The sequence below is a fragment of the Struthio camelus genome, chromosome 6 (assembly GCF_040807025.1).
Source record: "Struthio camelus isolate bStrCam1 chromosome 6, bStrCam1.hap1, whole genome shotgun sequence".
Lineage (NCBI taxonomy): Eukaryota > Metazoa > Chordata > Aves > Struthioniformes > Struthionidae > Struthio > Struthio camelus.
This window is the reverse complement of record NC_090947.1, coordinates 39,921,869-39,941,459: the sequence shown is the minus strand read 5'-3', so window position 1 is coordinate 39,941,459 and position 19,591 is coordinate 39,921,869. Positions and strand designations below refer to the sequence as shown.

Sequence of the window (19,591 nt, the reverse complement as noted above, 5' to 3'; positions counted from 1 at the left end):
TCCTTAGAATGAATAGCCCACTACTGATTATGTAGGACGATGAAATTGCATGTCCTTTTGCTCTGGTTTCCAGATATTTAAAGTATACAATTCATGAAAATCTCCCTTTTATTTATTGTGATATCATCACCTCTGGGAGTGCATATTTCACATATCTTTTCACCTCCAGTCAAGAAAGTATCTTTTACCAGCTCATATTTTATTTTAATTGGAACAAAATAAAATCCATTTTGCCACAAATCTGACCAGCTCTCACTGCTCAGAATGTATCTTGGCTTCCAAAACTAGGCCTGATACAGATCCATTTCCTGCTGAGCTGAGGTGATTTACTTTGGCACAGTCTTCTCTTTCCCCATCATTTAGAAGAGGACCAGAATAAAGAAAGAAAAATCTAAATATACAATCTAAACAAACACATAGGTGTGTAAAAACCTATAGTAAACAACTTTTAACCCCTACATATTTTTACTATTTATCTTTTTCTCCATCATACGAAAGTACAGAGTCATAAGAAGCTTTGTCACGTCCTATTCAAAAGCGTCTGCGTATTTCCATCCTAATTATGAACCCGACAATAAGTGTACTTCTAAACAACTTTCTCTTTCATTTGTAGCACTTTGTGAGCAAAAATGTCCGTTTGGAAGCAGGTGCATAAGACCAAATGTCTGCGCTTGCAGAAGTGGCTATACTGGTTCAGCATGTGGAAAGAAGGTATGGTATGGTCCAGAAACACTGGATTCTTATAGTAAGAAAGAGGGACAAAAATAACTGAATGTAACTAAATAGTTTACAGGAAAATGGATTAAAGTCTTGTTAACCTTATGAACATGTAAATAAGGTTATAAAATAAAAGAAGTTTAGTTTCTGCTACGCTGCCAATCTAACACTGTATGTATGTTCTCTACAAAATCTTCCCTTATGGAACAGTTTAATACTTCAGATATAAAACCCACGAAAGTTGTGTCTACTCTGATAGTTCAGGTCAGCCTTGATACATTTCTCCTGTCCAAACCCACTAATCATCTGCACAGTAAACCCTGTAAAAAAAAGTCCTGGTTGCAGTCCAACCCAAGCCTGGAAGCCTTTCGGAATTGCAAAGCCAACCTGCTCATCCCTACCACACGTCTCCTCCCTCATTTTATATCCCCACCACCTTCCTAACTTATCCTCTTGTTTGCAGTATGAAATTGCAGGCCTTACACCCAGGAAGTCTGCCAGCAGCAATCACTCTTGGTCATTCCTGCCCACTCCAACTCCCTATGCCGCACTATACACAGAGAGCCTGCTCGCTTTTGCTGAGCTTGACCTCAATGTCTACATTAAACATCACTACAGACATACCAAAAGTGCAAAACACCAAAACAGTTCCTCTGATCAGAGAAGTATTTGCCTGTCTCCTCCAGGTTACTTTGTGCTAGAAGCTCCTTTCCAGATGAATTCTCCTAGCCCCTTTTAGGATTCGCTGCTCCATTACCAAACACATGTTCCCACACATGCCAAAAAGAGCTAACTGGGACTAAATCGCCTCTGCCCTTCCAAGGTGAATGACAGGCAAAAGCAAGTGGCACATCTCATGCCATATATCGTCTTGCTCTGACAGCTGTTCCTCTTGCCTTAGGAGCAAACAATTACTTGTTTTTTCTTCCAGGCCAACCATTAACCAAAGCAAACTGAAGTCCAGTTCGCACAAACTTTTTTTTAATACAAATTTGAGAAGCACTGATTTGGGCAAAGAATATCCTCATCTCGCCCTAAAAAAACACACAGCTATGTCCCACTACCAGAGCGGTAGTCATGGTAAAGTTATAGTAGTGGAGCACATCTGAATGCTGCGCTTAGCCTGAATATTACCTGCGTAATGTCTTTGGGTCCAGGTTCTTCCCCATACCTCACCACTAAAATAAAACCTTTCTTCCATCTTGCCTACTGTGCCTTAGCGTCATATAGCGCTATTAACTTGAATTCACCCTTCTATTTTGAGGAGTGCTTTACTTCATATTGCATACCCTGTTTCTCAGAGTCTTCTCACTTCCACAGTCACAAACATTAAAAACATTTTATACATTTGCCGTTGTGAAGGGGTACATTTTTAAGACAGAGCGTCTTTCTTTAGCTCAAACTGTACTCCACACGGATGGGCAGGTTAGCCTGTCATTTATCTGCACTCAAAGGGTGAGGAAAAAAATCAACATCTTTTCATTTCCATTACATAATGCACTAAGAGAAATCACGAAAATCTATTCAGATAGTCACCCTATTCTCTTAATGATCATTAGATTTTAATATCAAAATTAAAGTCCTATATGGATTTTCTTAACAAGTACATTCTCATACTAAATTACAGCTCCTATGTTAATACTGAAATACAGCAGATGTAGATAAGATGAGTAAGTGCTGCAATTTTCTATATATAAAAAAAATCTATGAAATAGGTTGGCTGTAGCCTAGGAAAATATGTTGTATATTTTCTCAAATAATTAATAGAAGAAGCCTAAATGGAAAGAGGAATAAGTGAAGATAAACGAGAATTATTGTCTACAGGTGGTTATATTCAGGGCACTTTCTCTTTGTAGACTGAGAGTTGCTCTTTTTTATATACCAGAGCAAGATTATCAGGATTGTTTTAGAGCACTATTCCAGTTGCGAATGGGTGAAGTATGATATTTGTCAGTTCACAAATGAAGTGGAACTTTGTTGCACATCACAGAAAATATCAAATCAAATATCAAGCTTCCTTTTTCACAGGAATAAACTGTTGCACAGCAAAACAGCCCTGAAAGAAAGTAGAAAATATTACATATGCATATTCTATATGTCCAAAATGCCAAGCTATCAATGATACATATAAACACATGGGTCTCTCTAGCAATGATTTATCTCACGGTTTTTAAGACTGTATGAAGCACCCTTCAGTTTCATGGTTTATCCCGCAGAAATACTCATTGGTCGCACTTACGTGAAAGTGTATTGCTTTGACGTGAAGATGGAAAGGTTCTAATGAAAGAGAATTAACAGGTTTCCTTCAATCTGCGAGCCTTGCTTAGAGCTAGAATCAAAGTTAGTACTAAAAATGGTAGACTTAGTGGCAACTAGTTTAAATTACACAGCTTATATTATGGCACATGAAAACAAATGAGTGAAGAAGTGATTGTTTCCCCCTCCAAAAAGTCAAAAGAGATATGTAAGAGATATTAATAAATAGAAGCTCATTTACTAGCATGGACTAAAATAAATTTTAAGCATAAGAATCCATACTCATGTTATTGCAGAAATGCTGGGATGATAGACCTCCCAACAGTTAATTTATGAGACAGGGTCAGGTATAAGTAAACAACATGAATAGGCTTTAATCAGTTTCTTCTCCAAACCTGTCAGTTGTGGAAATTTCGCAGTTTATCTAGGTAATTTGTTCAAACGCTTGACTACATTGCTATGGCACGTTTTTGTTTTTCCATAACACCTAACATAAAGCTAATCTGTTGCAAGTAAACCTGATACTATTTGGGATAACTTTGGTGGATACAGAGAAAAGTTTGCACAGTCCTTTTAGGAACATGATTTTACATACTGGAAGACAATTACAACGTCCCATCCTTGATTTTCTCTCATGTTCCTAAACAAAGCAAATCAAGTGTTAAACTTTTTATTCTGTTGGCTTTCTCTGAACTCTCTCCAGTCTGTCCCTGTCCTTCTTGAAGTGCGGTCCAGTAGCTGAATGCCAGCGCTGACTAGTGCAGAAGAAGAGATTTACATTTTTCTGGTATAGCACTGGAACCAACTCAGTCTTTTCCACAATATTGATGCCTTAACAGTTATTTCCCATTTGGTATTTGTGCAGTTGACTTCTCCTTTGTAAACACTGTCTTTATTGTCTTTATTTAATTTTGTCTTATGCATTTCAAACTGTTTCACCCATTTATCAAGAAGACTTCTAATTCTAAGCCTGCTTGCACTGCCTCCAAGTGTGACATCATTCAAAAATACGACATCCCATTGTCTAAGACATTAGTGAAAGTAGTGAATAGTAGAAAAATCAGGGCCTGTGGGTACCCATCTTGACAGGAGACTATTGACAAAATTATTCTTTGAGAACGGTTTATCAAACAGATATGCCTCCCTACTTATTTCATCTAAATCATACTTACTGCCATGATTGCGTGGAGCATGTCAAAAGTCTCCCTAAAGAAAAAAAATATCTCTTGGTGGATACCGAATGGCTGTTTCTTATTACCTCATTATGCTTGAGGGCTTTATATACTGTTTAATAATTCATGTCAGCATCTTTCCAAATACCATCTTAGGCTGATCAGTTTGTCTTACTTCTCCTTTTTGCTCATTTTAAGATATGTACTATGTTTACTGGAACTACTTATACCCTTCAGGAGTTCTCAAAGCTAATCACTGCTGGTTTAGAAAATACTTCTTTAAGTATGCTGGCATAAATTCCATGAAGCCCTGGATTAGCTGCTTCATGTGAAGGCCCTCTTATTCACTAAGACTTTCCAGATGGGGAGCTAGTGCAGAGTAGCTGGCATACTATAAATTCAAATCCTGGTTTATTGCACAGTCATTTCAGCTTGCAATCAGGCCTTAAATCTGACTTTTCTGAATCTAAATATTCAATTCTTTCCCTACTTTCTCTTGCATTCCTGTATCCTTGTTAATTCTAATCATGTTAAACCTTTGGTCATGTTTAACCTTTCTGTGAAGACTGAAGAAGAAAAGGCATGGAATATGTTAGCTTTGCCTGCGTCATCTGCAGTTTTCTCTCCTTGTTAGACTTACCACTATGCTTTGCTATGGGAGCTACAACCCATGCTTTCTTCTGCTTCTGTTATGAATTTACAAATAACGGGAACAATATAGTAGTAGTGACATGTAAAATTTGTCAAAAAAACCTAGATTACATTGGAGCTGAGCAGCCTCTTCCCTTCCTTCAGCAGCAGCTGAGAAGGGAGGTTCTAGGTGACTGCACCTGCAACTAACTGAATCGTGCCAACCTCCCTTTCCTTGAGAAGGAAATGTAAAGTAATTGCCACGTATCCAGTTTAGGCGACTGATTTCCCTCTTTGAAATTAACTGCCCGTCTTCAATGCAGTCTCACAAAATTAGAACTAAAGATCCATTTTCAGCAGTATTTTTTTCCAGAGTGTTGAATATACTGATGTTAGATATAAGGAGCTGAAAAAATGCTATGCTGCAAAACTCCCCTTGCTCTTCCAAACCAAAGAGTGTCTAGAGTCTGGTTTTGCCATTGCATTTGCAAAGCTGGACAGCCTATATTCATCTAATCAAGTTACTTCCTTTCCACTGCTGTAATCTTCAGTGTAACTCCCTCTTGTGCAGTCAATGTTCCTGGAGGAACAATATACATTTTCCCAAATTATTCATCATCTACATCCTATTTCTCACATTTATATTGCCAAGTGATTTGCAATTCATTTTCTGACATTTTTGGTTTACTTTGTTTTGGAGTTCTGCTCAACAAAGCCTGCCAAAAGCATTCCTCAGAAGGCTAATGAACTTGCTAGAATAGCAATCACTCTCTTAGAAACCTTATGCCTATTTTTAATTTGTATTGACTCTGAGACATCCAGATAATTTAGCAAGTTTCATGACCGACATGAAGACAAACACTCCTGCTGACTTGTACATTCAGAACAGCCATTAGACCACACTTGCTTATGGCTGGAAGGGGGGACCCAAACAAAACAGACTAAACAAACCTCTTTTCCAGTGGAACCACAGTTAGTAAAAACTTTAGTTCGAGATGAAGAATAACTGCAATACTGGTACTATAGGGAGTTTTACAAAAAGCTGAAATTCATGTAGCTACTGTTGTCCTGATACCATCAGACTCTCATTGTTTTTTTCTTTTCTAAATAGAGTAAAGTAACAGAATTAATTAAGCCAATAGAATTAATTAAAGCTAAACCATATTATCTAGTTAGATGTAAATGGTAGATAATATTATATTACAAGCTATCATGATGTTATATTTTCCCAATAACACTTTAAATATTAATGCACGAGACTTGCTTGTCTGTTAAATATTTATTCTAAGGCATAAATGTACTTAGAAGTCTAGCTCCCTTCAGAAAATAATAATTAAAAAAAAAGGCAAACGTTATGGCAGTTATTTTTAACACTGGAATTGACCAGTAAAGCAAATAGCAAAAAAGGCCATTGATTCTCTTACAAATTAATCTGGTGACTACATTCCCAAAGATTAAACACGCTATTCATTTCGTACAGCCTAAAAATACAAGAGAATGTTTTTTATAAACATTTCTCATATTACGCAATACTCTGCCATGGCTACTAACCTTAACGTCAGTATTTCTTTGTTCATGTATAGAACAAGAGACATTAAACAATAACAGTTAGTGCTCAAGTCATACAAGCTGTATTCAACATGATGAATATACAAGCTAGACATGTGTGGCGTTTTAGGAAAAAATGACATGCATATTCATAAAGTACTTGATAAATAAGATGGAATTAATACGAAATAAAAAGGGGAAAGTTGAATATAAGTGATATTCAGCTACACATGTGATGTGTAATGTTAGATTATCTGCTTGCTTATTAAAAAGGAATCTAGGAGTAGTTAATGCTACTTAAGCAAAACAAATGACTGTGACTCTCTCATCACATTACAGAATACCTTCAAAACACAAACACTTGTTTGCACAGTCAGGCTGTGCTCAGAGGCATTCTGAAATCGGAAGGGCAAGAAAATAAGCAGCAGCCACAAACACTGGAGTTAGTTTAGACTTGGAAGTACTCAAGGCTTCCAGGCATGACCTGATAAATCCACACAGAAATGTGCCATACTATGTGAACTTGTCAGCGCTAGTCTGGAGATCTCCATATTATGCTCTATTCAATTGATGACAAAAACCGCAATTGGCCCTTGAAAGATTTAAAGAAATATGGTACTGCATGGCAAAATGAAAATCCGTAGTGTGTGTGAATACTTGAGCACATAATCGTGGAGAAGCTCAGGAAGAAACAAACCTTACAAATGTGTTCATTCTATTCATTTCCTAGACTCCTGCTGATGGGTCTCTGCAATAAAAAGACGCACTCTATACCCTCTCCTAAGGTAAAAAAGGGACAGTAAAGTGTTACTGATTTGGAAATGAAAACATTGTTGTTTATCTCATTAGAGTTTCATGAACACAGGAGAAAACAGTTTATTGACAGCCTTCTCAGAAGTGCTTTGGCTTCAGTTGAGATGTTCCTTCAAAATGGGGTTTTGGGGTGACTGCAGATAAGTCTGTGTAGCAAGAATACTTAAAAGTCTCTCTGCTGTTCTGTACTAAATATATGCTCCAAATTTCTTCACAGCTTTTCTTACCAAAACATAGTAGGATAGGGCCTTTGCAGCATTTTATGTTTGACTATTCATCCTATTTTTATATATGTGTACACACACACACACACACACACACACACACACACACACACACACACACACACACACACAAATACCTTCACACATACCAGATATACACATATAAAAATCTAGGTATACATTTTAGTATAAATGTACTCTCTATATATGTGTCTGTGCGTGCATATACACACACGTGCACACATTTTTATCTGAACTCTAAATATAAGTTACTCTTTCAGATGGTACACAATTTTCCAGATAAAATCAAATCCTTACTCTAACTAAACCTGTCTAAATCTCAGCAGGCACGTGTAGAAGTACGCTCTCTTTTCATATAAAGTAAATATGCCATACCCTATTCACAAATAACCAACTGCTACCTGGATACATCACTATCAGAAACAAAGGTAAAGTACTGTAGAGTCCAACCTGGAAGTAAAATTTGGATACACGATGCCAATACCAAGGTTAACATGTCATGTCAAATACAGATACATCAAGTTTAAGGAGCACCTTTCCTTAGGGAGCACCCTAATAATAAATTAGTATCAGTATCTTTATGTGCTTTGTAATACGGCTTTCTATAAAACTGCCCTTCCAAATGGGTTCTTAAATCTATGTGCTAGCATAAAATAAAGCTTTTCATATCATCTATTATCTTGTTTTGGGATAAAGAAAATTCACTCATGTATTTAAACCGAGATGATATTCATGGACAACTTCTGCTGTATGAAAATGGGGTAAGTGCACTGAAACGCTTTCAGGCAAGAAGCCAACAATCTCCATGCGTTATACAGAAGTGGCAGAGTGATTTTTTTTAAGGCACACCTGCTTTAGATGAAAGAAATTGAATTCCAGCTCCATAACTGTCAAGTGCCACCGCAAATAATAGAGCCTAAGCCAAATCATTTGAGCAATATAGCTATTTTCCTGTTGAAGCGACAGAGCAGAAATCAGCCTTAGGTAGATGATATCTTTTTATGTGCATGCTTTGGAAACAGTACCATTCATCATTTCACTGCTTAATCCCTTTCAAAACCATGTTCTTCATCACCTGGTTAATAAAAACTTTGGTCACCTAAGTCAAAACCATGAAAAAATGTGGATTGTGATTTTGCCATAATTAAATAAAAATTCCAAAGAAAATACAGTAACTACATTAAATAATTTGAACACTTGCACATAATATTTCTTGCATGACATGCATAAAGCTGTTTGTTATATAGTCCCATAAGCAGCTGAATATTCATTTCCTGTTTGCAGCTCCCAATAGGATGAAGATAACATAACAGCAGGACAATGAAGACAATCATTTGGATATTGGTAATCTGGCACTGCGCACATTTTTTGTTCAGGAAGATGCAGTGTGAAGAAGTTGCTAATCTTCTCCTTTCTACCCTTATATAATCATACAGAAGAATAAAAATACCTTATCATACATCAAGAAATCTACCTTTATTTCTAAAATTGCCTGTCATGGCAAGGTTCAAATTCATTTTCTGTAGCTGTAGTTACACCATCACAATGACTGCACCTGACAACAGCAAAATTTTAAAATGATACAGACTATTTTATAAAGATTTTAGTGCCATGTTATCCTGCTTTCATTAAAATTTGGAAGGCACAGATAAATTGCCTCATTTCTTCTCATTTTTTAGGCAAGTGTATTTATCCATAATCTAGAGAAAAGGGAATAAATAAGAACCTGCTTGCACCAAGAAATTTCAGAGACTACTGACAGAAAGGCCTCAATGATGTTTAATTAACAGTAGCTCCACTCTGTAGTATCATTGAGCTAACTGAGTAACTGAACAACTGCTAAAGCCAAATGCTTTAGTTTTCTAAGTTGCTAATGTGTCAGCAGTTATTTAAGATGCTGGATTTTCCCCCAGTGCTCTGAATTGGAGATATCAGTACGGTATCTGTTGAAAAGTTGGCATTTAGTTGCCTCTACCCCGGAGTTCTCCTTCGCTCTCTGTAATGGTTACAAACTGGCCCTGAGTGAGTCAACAAGCTTAACAAGGCCCCATGTAGCCACGGTACTTTAATCCCTGGGAAAATTTTATTTCAAAAAAATTATAAAAAGATTTATAAAATTAATTAGCTTTTCAATCATATGCTTAGTGAAATACTGGAAAATCTAGGTGGTCTCAAAAATGTCTTCATCTGAAAATTCACATTTACAGAAACCTACCCTCATCTCATCTAGCAGTGGCTAAAAGACAAGCAGCTCCAAGTTGGACAAGCTCCAACTACTTCTGCACACGAAGTGGTATGGACATGGGATGGAATAACAGCAGGAAACGCAGGGGGGAAAGAGGAAGGAGTGCAGGAAGGGAAAAAGGAACCCAATTATAAGTTCACTTGGAAGTAATCGTTTTAAACTGTCACCTCAGACAACTTTCATGTTCAGTAAGGTAAATCCCAAGCCACAGTCTGGGAATTCACACTCTCTTTTCATTTGTCTTACGGGAAAATTTAGAGCAACTATAGATCAAAACCACAGTGTCTTGACAGAAGAATGCACAGCTTTGACATTTCCTCACTCTTTGAGAAGTAACAGAAAGGGAATAATCATACAACTAAGGATTTTCTCATAGAACCTTCAGGGTTGCAACAGTAACTAGGTGGAAGATTTGATCTGACCCTTACTGTCAATTTATAAGAATAAAAGACACTTACTGTGAGACCTCTGAATACTGCAAATTAAGTGTTGAAAAAGCTTGGAAAAACTGTTGGTACTATAACTCATGGAAACATTCCTCCTCCTTTTTCCCTTACTCCTAATAGTAGCAGATTTTTTTTTCTTTCTACAGCTACCTTTGTGTATAGCAAGATGTTTTAATTGTATTGAATACTGTTTTCCAATAAATGATTTACTATTCTTTATTTCGGCAGTTTTTCCTTTCATTTTGTGTTATGAACTTCTCCAATGTAAATAGTTTGCCGAATGTAAAAGAATGCAAAAGCAAATTACACTTGCCACCCACTCCTTGCATGTTTTCTACTAAACACATAGATAGATGAAGAACCAATCTTCAAAAATAATGGATTTATTTTACTAAATTAAAAAAAAACATAATTTCCTACTGATCTGGATCACAATTAGTAATGTTAATATGAAGTTACTTTTTTAATACTCACTTTAACTGTTCTAGGAAGACATTAACACTAAAGCAGAACGTTGGCACCAGATGAATATCTACAAGATTAAATTTAGGGTGGCAATTATGCCTTTCTTGAAGTACAGCCCCAATCAATAAAATAGATTCCTATTACGTTGCCTCCATAATGTCTACAAGAGACAGTGCTAATGAACAAAACCTCTTGCCAAGATTGGATTTGGAAGCTTAAAACAGCTTTCAATGTCTTCCAGCTTCTCACTGCACTTCTAGAAATGATTATCTAAGACAATGTACATCTCGAGGTATTTTTAGAAAACCAGAAAGTTATTTTGCATCTCTGAAGACAGTTTAAGTGTCATTACAAAACAGAAAAAATTGCTTATTGCTGATAAATGCCAACACTCAGATCCTAGTATCTAAACTGAAACTACAGGTAATCTCTAGATCACGTCAGTTTAACATTCCTTCTTTTGAGGATAAACTTTGGCACTGTCTCTTTTCTCTCAGCCACTTCAGCACTTAACTGATTTTCCTCCCTTCCTCCCTTTGCTAATAAGCCACCATATATGATAATGATTATATTCTTAGCCTGTGTTTTAAACACTATACAGAATAAAATGTAAGAGAAAAAATATTTTGTACAGAAAAAGTTTATATCTTTATATGTTTTATACCTTATTGAAAAATATTGTCTACCCTGCTGCAAATATACAGTTTTATTTTTCTAAACTTTGTCCTACATTTATAAGCCACTTCTTATTGTTACATGTCCAAAGACTGTCACAGCCAGTTTTACTAATTGCACTGTATCAAAAAATGTATCAGTGCTGTACAAAGTTAGCTACTAAAAATCATGAGTAAAGTCTTTATGACTTCCAGTACTTTGTTTCCCAAAACTTTTTTCTAAATCCTGTTAAAACCTCAGTATAAATTCAGTACAAGAAATCATAATTTCTTGTTATGGGAATAACAAACAGAACCAGGAGGCAGAAGGGGAAGTGTTTGGATTTTTTGCTTAATGTAAACCTTTTTAAGAGGACTACGGGCAAATTTAACTTACCTGCGGCTTCTAATGTTTGTTTATGTAGACGTTTGAATATTAAGGCCCTAGTTACATTCTTTTGGAATTGTCATTTGTGTATTTTCAAAAGAAAAGCTTGCACTAATACTTTTTCTCCACCACTACTAACTTTTGCTGAAAAGATGGTGTTTTTACATGTTTCATTGAACATACACGTATGTGTTCACATACATGAGTATCTCCATAGTAAATGGGCTGAAACACTCTTAGAAATTGCTATAAAGCAAAGAAAATGCTTTTAATGGAAAAATAGCCATGCTAACTGGAATTTCAGCAGGAAAAATATTGTATTCCTTACACTTAAAAATTAAGGTTTTTTCCTTATATTAGGAAGTGCAATATATTATGAAATAAATTAATCTACTCCCTGTGGAATAGATAGCAAGATATTGCATCTTAATTTCTTTTAGAATGAACTGAGTTTTTCTCCAGATATGTACCACTTTCAGAGGCCTGCAGATTTAATTCCTTGGTTTATCCATAAGGAAGTACAGCAGCTGCTCAACAACAGAAGCCACTAATCCTATCCTAGAGAGACCACCCATAGTGGAAGGAACTGTAATCTGGTCTCCACGTGTATTTAATGCTTAGCTTTCCTGTTAGAAAACCCTGTTTCACATGGATCACTTTAAAAAACAGCAGATGATGCATTGAAATGAGTACAGTTTTGGGCTCGATTCAAGTTGATGACATACTGAGAGGTTCTGCCAACTCATATATCATGTCCCAAAATAAAAGACTTCATAATACTACATATACATAAATAAACCCATATACAATTACACAGGAAATTATTTTCACTTTAGATTATTTAACTATAAGAGCTGTAGAGCATGACATGCTCTGTGGGCCTGTAACTACATCTTTATGCTCAATTAATTTTTTACTATTAACCTCAATTAGAAAAGGAGTAGGACATATACATGGTACGCATAACAATATGTTAACATACATAACAATATGTATGCTTAAGATTACAGTTTAAACTTCAGAAAACAAATTTATATTCACAAGCTCTGATATAGCCTACAGCTGTCATATCCAAATTAGAGTTCACCATTAACAAAGTTTTCATTGCACCAGTGCTTGAGAAACCGAGTTCTGGATTTGATCCTCTTGGATCAACTGCAAGACACGTTTACAACAGAAAGAAGGTCTCTGCCTTAACGGACATAGACCAATGTTATCTGTCTTCTACATCGTTTCCTACTTTTAGTAGCTGAGAGTTGGAGAACTTGAATTTAGGCCTGTCTCCCACAGGAAGAGGAAATTCTGATATGGGTTCACTGCATTTTCCAGTGCAATGTATTAATATAAGCTATAACATTTTGAATAGATGCAGATAAATCACCATGCAGGAACTCTTCTTGCAGAGAGACCTCTTCACCCCCAGTGAAATCAGGTTCCTCTGACACAGCGCATACCTGTCTTAATTTTGGTGCTCATCTCCCTCAGCTTAGAATTATGGCTCAGATTTGTTCTTTTATGCTCTTAACTAAGACAAGACTCTTCTAGGCGTGCCTTCTTTTCTTCCACTGACTGCATGAATCACAGACTACTCAGTTCTATATTAGATATATTAGTTGGGCTCTTCTGATATGATAGAATTAGGCTCTTTTTCTTTCTCTTCTATGTTGGAGACAGCTCTGTTATTCCCTTTCCAGCCACTCTATTAAAACTGATCAAAAAATGAAGAGGACATCCTGAGGAAAAAAAACTAACTAGACAAATTCTCAGTCTGAAACAGAAAGAACTTTTATTTTAATGATAATTTTATCAAAGATGTCTGTACTAACTTTACTCTCTAAATTTTACTCCTCTGTCATGATGGTGCTCCCGATAGAATCAGCTAGTTTTTCACCTGATTTCTGTGATGTCTTGTTAAGACTTTTTTTTGCTGTTTAGAAGTCATTTCAGTTTAGACATGTAACTTGCTGGCATTTCCACTATAACAGGAAGACAGGAATAACTGTTGTGAGCAGTTTACCAAGAGAATCCAGAGATCAGTTTGCCATAGTGCCACAGGAAGAAAGAAACATACTACAGCCTTACCTAGTCTTCACTTCTTTCTTTTTTTCCCCTGAAGCATCTTTCAGCATGTGTTACCCATGACTGATTTATCAGATTGTTAGTGCTGTCAGAGTCTGTGTCAGGCACAAGACAGATTTGTCATAATGGTGCAGCAAACCCAGATTACTCTGTTCAAAAGCTGCATGCTTTTCCCATACTCTGCACAAATCTTCTGATAGTCAACAAAGAGTTTATTACTAACATTAATGTGTATGTCTCAAGAGAAAGAACATTCAGGCCTTAGTGATCATCAAGCTTGTTTATCTCAAGTTTTAACTAAGCCAGGTGCACTGGAAAAATTTCTCTGGGCACAAAATGAAGCAGCCTATCTGCTTAATACCACAAGCCACTATCCACCTAATACTTTCATTTGCCCTTTAACGCAGAGACCATTTCAAAAATCTTTCTTCTGCTATTAAAACACTTTTACAAGCTTATGCCCTTATAAACCTTGCAATCATTTTCCCCTCAACAGCTGTGACCTGCCATCATTTTACAAGACCAAATTACTGAAGAAGACTGGAGGTCCATGAAGGCAAATAACATGAAGAACTGGCAGAGATTTTCTGCAGGAGATAAAAATGTACCCAAGTACTATTCACACACAAAATGAAATTCAAAACTTGCTTTCTTCTCTATTTCTTAACAAGTGACAAGAAAATAGACAAAACATTTATTTAAAAAAAAAAAAACTCCTCTTAAGAAGGAAACTGTTTCTGCAACTTCTATTTGGAAACATCTGAGAATGAAGATACAAGTTAAGAGACATAAAGAGAAAAAAAACGAATTGCTTTAAAGACCGTAGCTAGGAAGATCAAGATAGAAAACAATCACTTATTGCAATTATGCAAGGTTCAGGCTATTGTAAAATAAAACAATGGAATAAAGAGGGTTGTAGCTGAACAAAGCACAAACACAAGGATTAATCATGAGTTAAGAATATATAAATATTACAAAGTAAGCACAATGATTTTCACTTATTTAAAAAAAGATTATTAGAGGATAGAAATGAATCCAAAATAAATAAAACAAAGATAGGCTCAGTCTCACAGTAGCAACAGCTAAGCATCAGTTTTTGAGTCATAAGGTCTGAAAAAATAGAGAAGAACCAAGCAAGGTTAAGGCTGCAGTAGAAAGGAGCAGGAGAGGGAGAGCAGATAGGATGAAAATTATTTATTACAAAAATCAGTTATTACACTAGAGACTGCTTGAATTTAAAAAAGAAAGACAAAAGTTTACATAAGATAATTGGTAATTATTACAGATCTGTAAAGTGGGATTATAGTCTAACCAGGAAAAATGTTTGCGTGTGAATGGCAAATCTCTTTAAAAGGTTAAAACATTGATCTGAAAGAGGCTGCATATTTACTGATTTTAAGCTGAGGGAATCTATCAGTGGAAATGCTTATAAAATCTTTATAATCATGGAGTTTGACTTTTTTTAAATAATTGAGAGAACTAAACATTTTGAACTCAAATCCAATAAGTTAACTTGATATAATTGATCTACAGATGCTAAACACATGATTTTGCATGAAGTACATGCATACTTCTACTTTAGGGAATTTTACTGGTTAGGCAGAAAAAAACTGCACTTGTATAAACTCAGGTTGCAACAGAAAAATAAAACAGTACTAAAAAGGGCCTCAAGGGGATGTTAAATTTATTCTTCCACCTCAAATATCCTTGAAATTATTCACAAAGTAGAACATGCTAGAGTAAGCAGAATGGATTTTCTACTGAGCTGTAAATGACAGGCCAGTGATCACAACAGAATATTATGGGACTTGAATAGGAACTCGAACCCAGGTTTTCAAAGTCCTGGTCCCGAGGTCGGTGTTACATGAACACACGATTTCTTACAATCTGCATACAAGAACTGGACAAATGCAACACATCTGTGAAAGGAGAAAATCAGCTGCAGGAAGACAAGGGCCCTTCCACAGTTCTGAGAAGATGCTTCTGCCAGAGCAAGCATCTGTTCACTGCTGCTGACTGCGATCCAGCTGAAGGCCAAGAAGACAATGGTGAAGGCAGACAGGGAGGTTCCCATGGCCTCTGTAGGCAGGAGGAAGCAAAGCAATTTCCAGGGAAGCCAAGAGGAGAGCAAAAGCAGCAACAGCTGCTGTTTATGCACCTTTGCGCAGGCAACAGTTCTACCAAACCAGATCAAACCTCTTCAATGAAACATTAGGGCCAAGACCTGAATCCAGATTTGTTACAGTCCCCAGCCAACGCTTTTAAAATAAAGCCATTTTTCCTTTCTAAAGACACTGACTTTAGTCTAGTCTTGCTGTATTAAAATAAAAAAGCCTATTATACTAAATAAGTAATACTGAACATAACCCAAAAGTCTTAAATCTTTCAAAAGTGACATGGCTGTGTTGAAGCCACAGGGCACCGTTAGGACAAGCTAAACCAGAAACAAACCAAATTTCAATGTAAGCCTGGGATGCCACTGTTTAGCTCACAGTTCAGCTGAAACAAACTTCACAAAGCAAGTTCCAGCTAATTTAAACTCATTTTAATGCTTTAGTTATAGTATGATCCTAAATGCACTTGTCCACTTATCACAGTAAATGAGCAATCTGAGAACTAATAAATATTCCATAGATGTGTGAGAATATATCCCTGTGCTTAATGGGAAAGTTTCATGTCAGCAACCTGGCACTACTTGCTGATTGTAATGGTTGTGTGGCATTCTGTGTCCATTAAAAGAAATCTTAACCTGTAATTTTAATACTGTACTCATGACTACAGTACTGCAATCTAATACCAGCTGAGAAAGCTACAGAGTATTTTGCTTAGATGCTGTAGGCTAAGGTCTGTCCTTGAGTGCAAGGGCACAGAAAGATGCACCTATATACCTGAAAGCTCAATTTAGATGAAGGAGGAAAGGCCACATCAGAATTCTTTGGATCATTTCATGCTTGGATTTGTAGTCAGTAGCTTTAAAATTTCCTAGTTAACAGAGGGCACCTGCAATACAGTCAATTTTATGCAAGTTAGGTGTGCTCACAGATTCTCAGTAAGCTGCCAAAGTTGCTCCTAGTTGAGTAAAGTTTGAGCAAAATTGCTATTAGACATGTGGAAAAACAAAACTAACACAACAAGAAAAAATTAAGCAGGAGCTCAGAAAGTTTTCTAGCTAATTCTGAGTTCAACCATTCCCAAGATCAGACGGTCTCGCAATGCTTATACACACAAAGGAAGATGCCAGAAGGAAAGGAGAATCTCTGATTCTACAGCTGAACTGAGAAGTATAAGCTTTGCCTGCCCTACTGAAGCCAGGCCAAAAGTATTCTCACAGCTCCCTATAGCCCTTCACACTCTATTCAACACCACCTTATCTGTTCTGGAGCTTCACTTACAGCTGTTCTTGCCTCTGCATCAGGTAGCCAAGGTGTATCATGTCAAGCAAACATTCTGTGTGCATCAGTTTACCCATTTAAAAACCACATGCATTTCCTCCTTGTTCTCCACAGAAAGAAAGCAGGCAGGCAACAGGAACTATTCAGTAGACTGAATCAAGAATTTAATTGCAGTAACAAACAAGTGAACCCTCATGAGAGAAATTACTTCATTTCAGAAGAGTATGAATTTTATACATACAGAAGAGTATGTTTTTATACAAAGCCACAGAAATGAATTTTGCAGAAATAAAGAATATTACTGAGTTCTAGTCTAGAGATATATCAGTCCATAATATCAAAAAACAAAAAAATTATTTGTAAATTAGAAAGACGCCTATAAGGTATTGGGATTTGAGGTCAGCACTCAATGCGTTTTATTGAAAAGCACTGTGTTACTACTGAATATGCCATACAAACTAATCAGAGATTACTTTACATTAACAAAATTACAGTAAGACAAAAGCCAAAGCATTATTAAATAATACACTTTCATTAAAATTATGAAATGATTGTTTACTTCTCTTTCATAAAAATAACTACTGGAGAACACAAACCCAGTTAGACATTTATTGGGCGCAGTGCACTTGCTTTTTAATAAGTAGTTTATAGGCCAAATAATGCATAATTCAAGGAGACACATCAGGCCAGGTTCAGCCTTTAGCTTTTGAAAACATCAGTTTAATATTACTGTTCATTTTATTATTTTACAAATTTACCACCAAGACAATTTCATTTTTCAGACCATGTAAACAATGTCTAAGCAATGAAAACATCTCCACTCAGAGCACCAAAACTTAAAATGAACTTGGATCAAAATATATAAAGAAGAAATTGATGTGGTTATGTAATCACTGCTCAAAACAAGAGAAAATAAATAAAGGTTCCAGATGATATGAGATTCCAAACCGTAAAATTTTACATGGGATATTGGTAAAGAGACCCGTTTCATATACATTTTTGTAATATTTCTGTGGTCACCAAACATGCCACATTTCCTTTCTGCTGCCTTTTATACGCTATTTCTATCAACAGAGAATGGGTAAAATCCTGGCCTTGAGCTGAAGAAGGGATTAACAGTCAAATCTGGAGCTGACCAAATGCTTCATAACTAAGTGGAGCGTTATACTAGAAAAGCCCTTTAACTTTCTTCTTAGGCTCTATTTCTCCCGCCCTGAACTTCTAGATCTTGTTTCTACATTGCTGATCACTCTCCCTGCTCTCCTCTGGACTTCTGTAATGGTTCACATCATTCTTGATGTCCAATGCCCCTGCCTGAATACAATACTTAAGCTGAGGCCTTTTGGTGCCAAATACCAACACAATACTAAGGCATACTAAAGCAATAGTTTTCTTTATTCATCCCAGGAGGCTTTTTAATTTTTTCACTGCAGCAGGAGGACACTACTGACTTGCAATTTATCTGTGATCCACTATAATCCTTTAGATCCCTTTTTAAAGAACTGGCCATCTACCCATCTGGTAATTCTGCTGCTGATTATTCCTGCTAAGTGTAGTATGTTGTACTTTCCCTTGTTGAACAGCATCCTATTTTTTCAGATAACCGCTCCAATTGATTAAGATCATTTGGAATTCTAATCCCCCCTTCCAGTTTGCTTGCAGCCCACTGCGGCTTAATATTACTGCAAATTTCATATGCAGGGTCTCTGATCTACCATCCCAGTCACCAAGGAAAACAGACTGTCACCAAGCACAGGGCAGACCCGATGGAGCCTCACTCGAGAAACGCTTCCACACAGAAACCGCAAACCATTCCTAGCTCTTCAGATTTGCCCCTCCTCTCCCCACAGCAAATGCAGAGGAACCATGTTTCCTTAGCTTACGTATGGAAAACGCTCTGAAAAAATTGCAAAAGAAAATGAAATTAAGACATGCACTGCCTTCCACAAAAAGGGACTGCTTGATGATTTTTTCTTAATAAATTCATGTCAGCTGTTACTCATTTCCTTGTTAGAATCCAGTTTATATACATAGATAGACAAAATCCTCCGTAACGCACCAGCTCCCTTTTCCCTTCCTTTCTTTAAAGCATGTGACATCACATCCAACTGCAAACCGACGCCCTACAGCCACAATATTCTGTGCTCCTAATCTTTGATTTCAAAATGGCAGTATGATGGATACCCTGACAGAAGTGAGAGCAGAGTAGTCTATAATAATCCTGAGCTTTTCACTCATGCAACACCAGAAAACATTATTTATTGGCTTTTAAAGAAAAATATGGCAGCTCACCATAGTGAATTCCTCCTTGTTTGGAAACATACGTTAGCAGTGTTCAGATGGGAACTCTAAGTAGAGATTTTTAAAACAGTCTCTCTGGGAAAGTGGAAGCGGTGCTGCTGGAATGTGCAGTTTGATACTGCACTGGTGGTAACGTCTAGCAGCACATTTTCCATATTGCCAGCATAACTTCTGAAACATAACTGAAAGCGCAGAAAAGCGCTACACTCACAATATCGGCGGTGTGTACTCAAAGAAAGAC

General features: G+C 36.6%; 1 protein-coding gene and 1 long non-coding RNA gene across 12 annotated transcripts in view; one reads left to right on the top strand and one right to left on the bottom strand.

The window, feature by feature from the left end:
• LOC104145706 (von Willebrand factor D and EGF domain-containing protein) overlaps positions 1-10,284 on the top strand; it is a 200,309-nt gene extending 190,025 nt beyond the window's left edge. For 5 of the 11 annotated variants that reach the window (XM_068949286.1, XM_068949284.1, XM_068949280.1 and 2 more), the window contains 3 exons: positions 614-711; positions 7,054-7,108; positions 8,666-10,284. In XM_068949286.1, the coding sequence (XP_068805387.1) occupies positions 614-711; positions 7,054-7,080 (125 nt within the window). In that variant the 3' untranslated portion in view covers positions 7,081-7,108; positions 8,666-10,284. Of the gene's footprint in view, positions 1-613; positions 712-7,053 lie in introns of all 11 variants that reach the window. The other 6 variants (XM_068949287.1, XM_068949279.1, XM_068949288.1 and 3 more) reach the window with 4 other exon arrangements.
• LOC104145705 (uncharacterized) overlaps positions 1-19,591 on the bottom strand; it is a 175,423-nt gene that overhangs the window by 55,915 nt on the left and 99,917 nt on the right. The gene's annotated exons all lie outside the window — the stretch shown is intronic.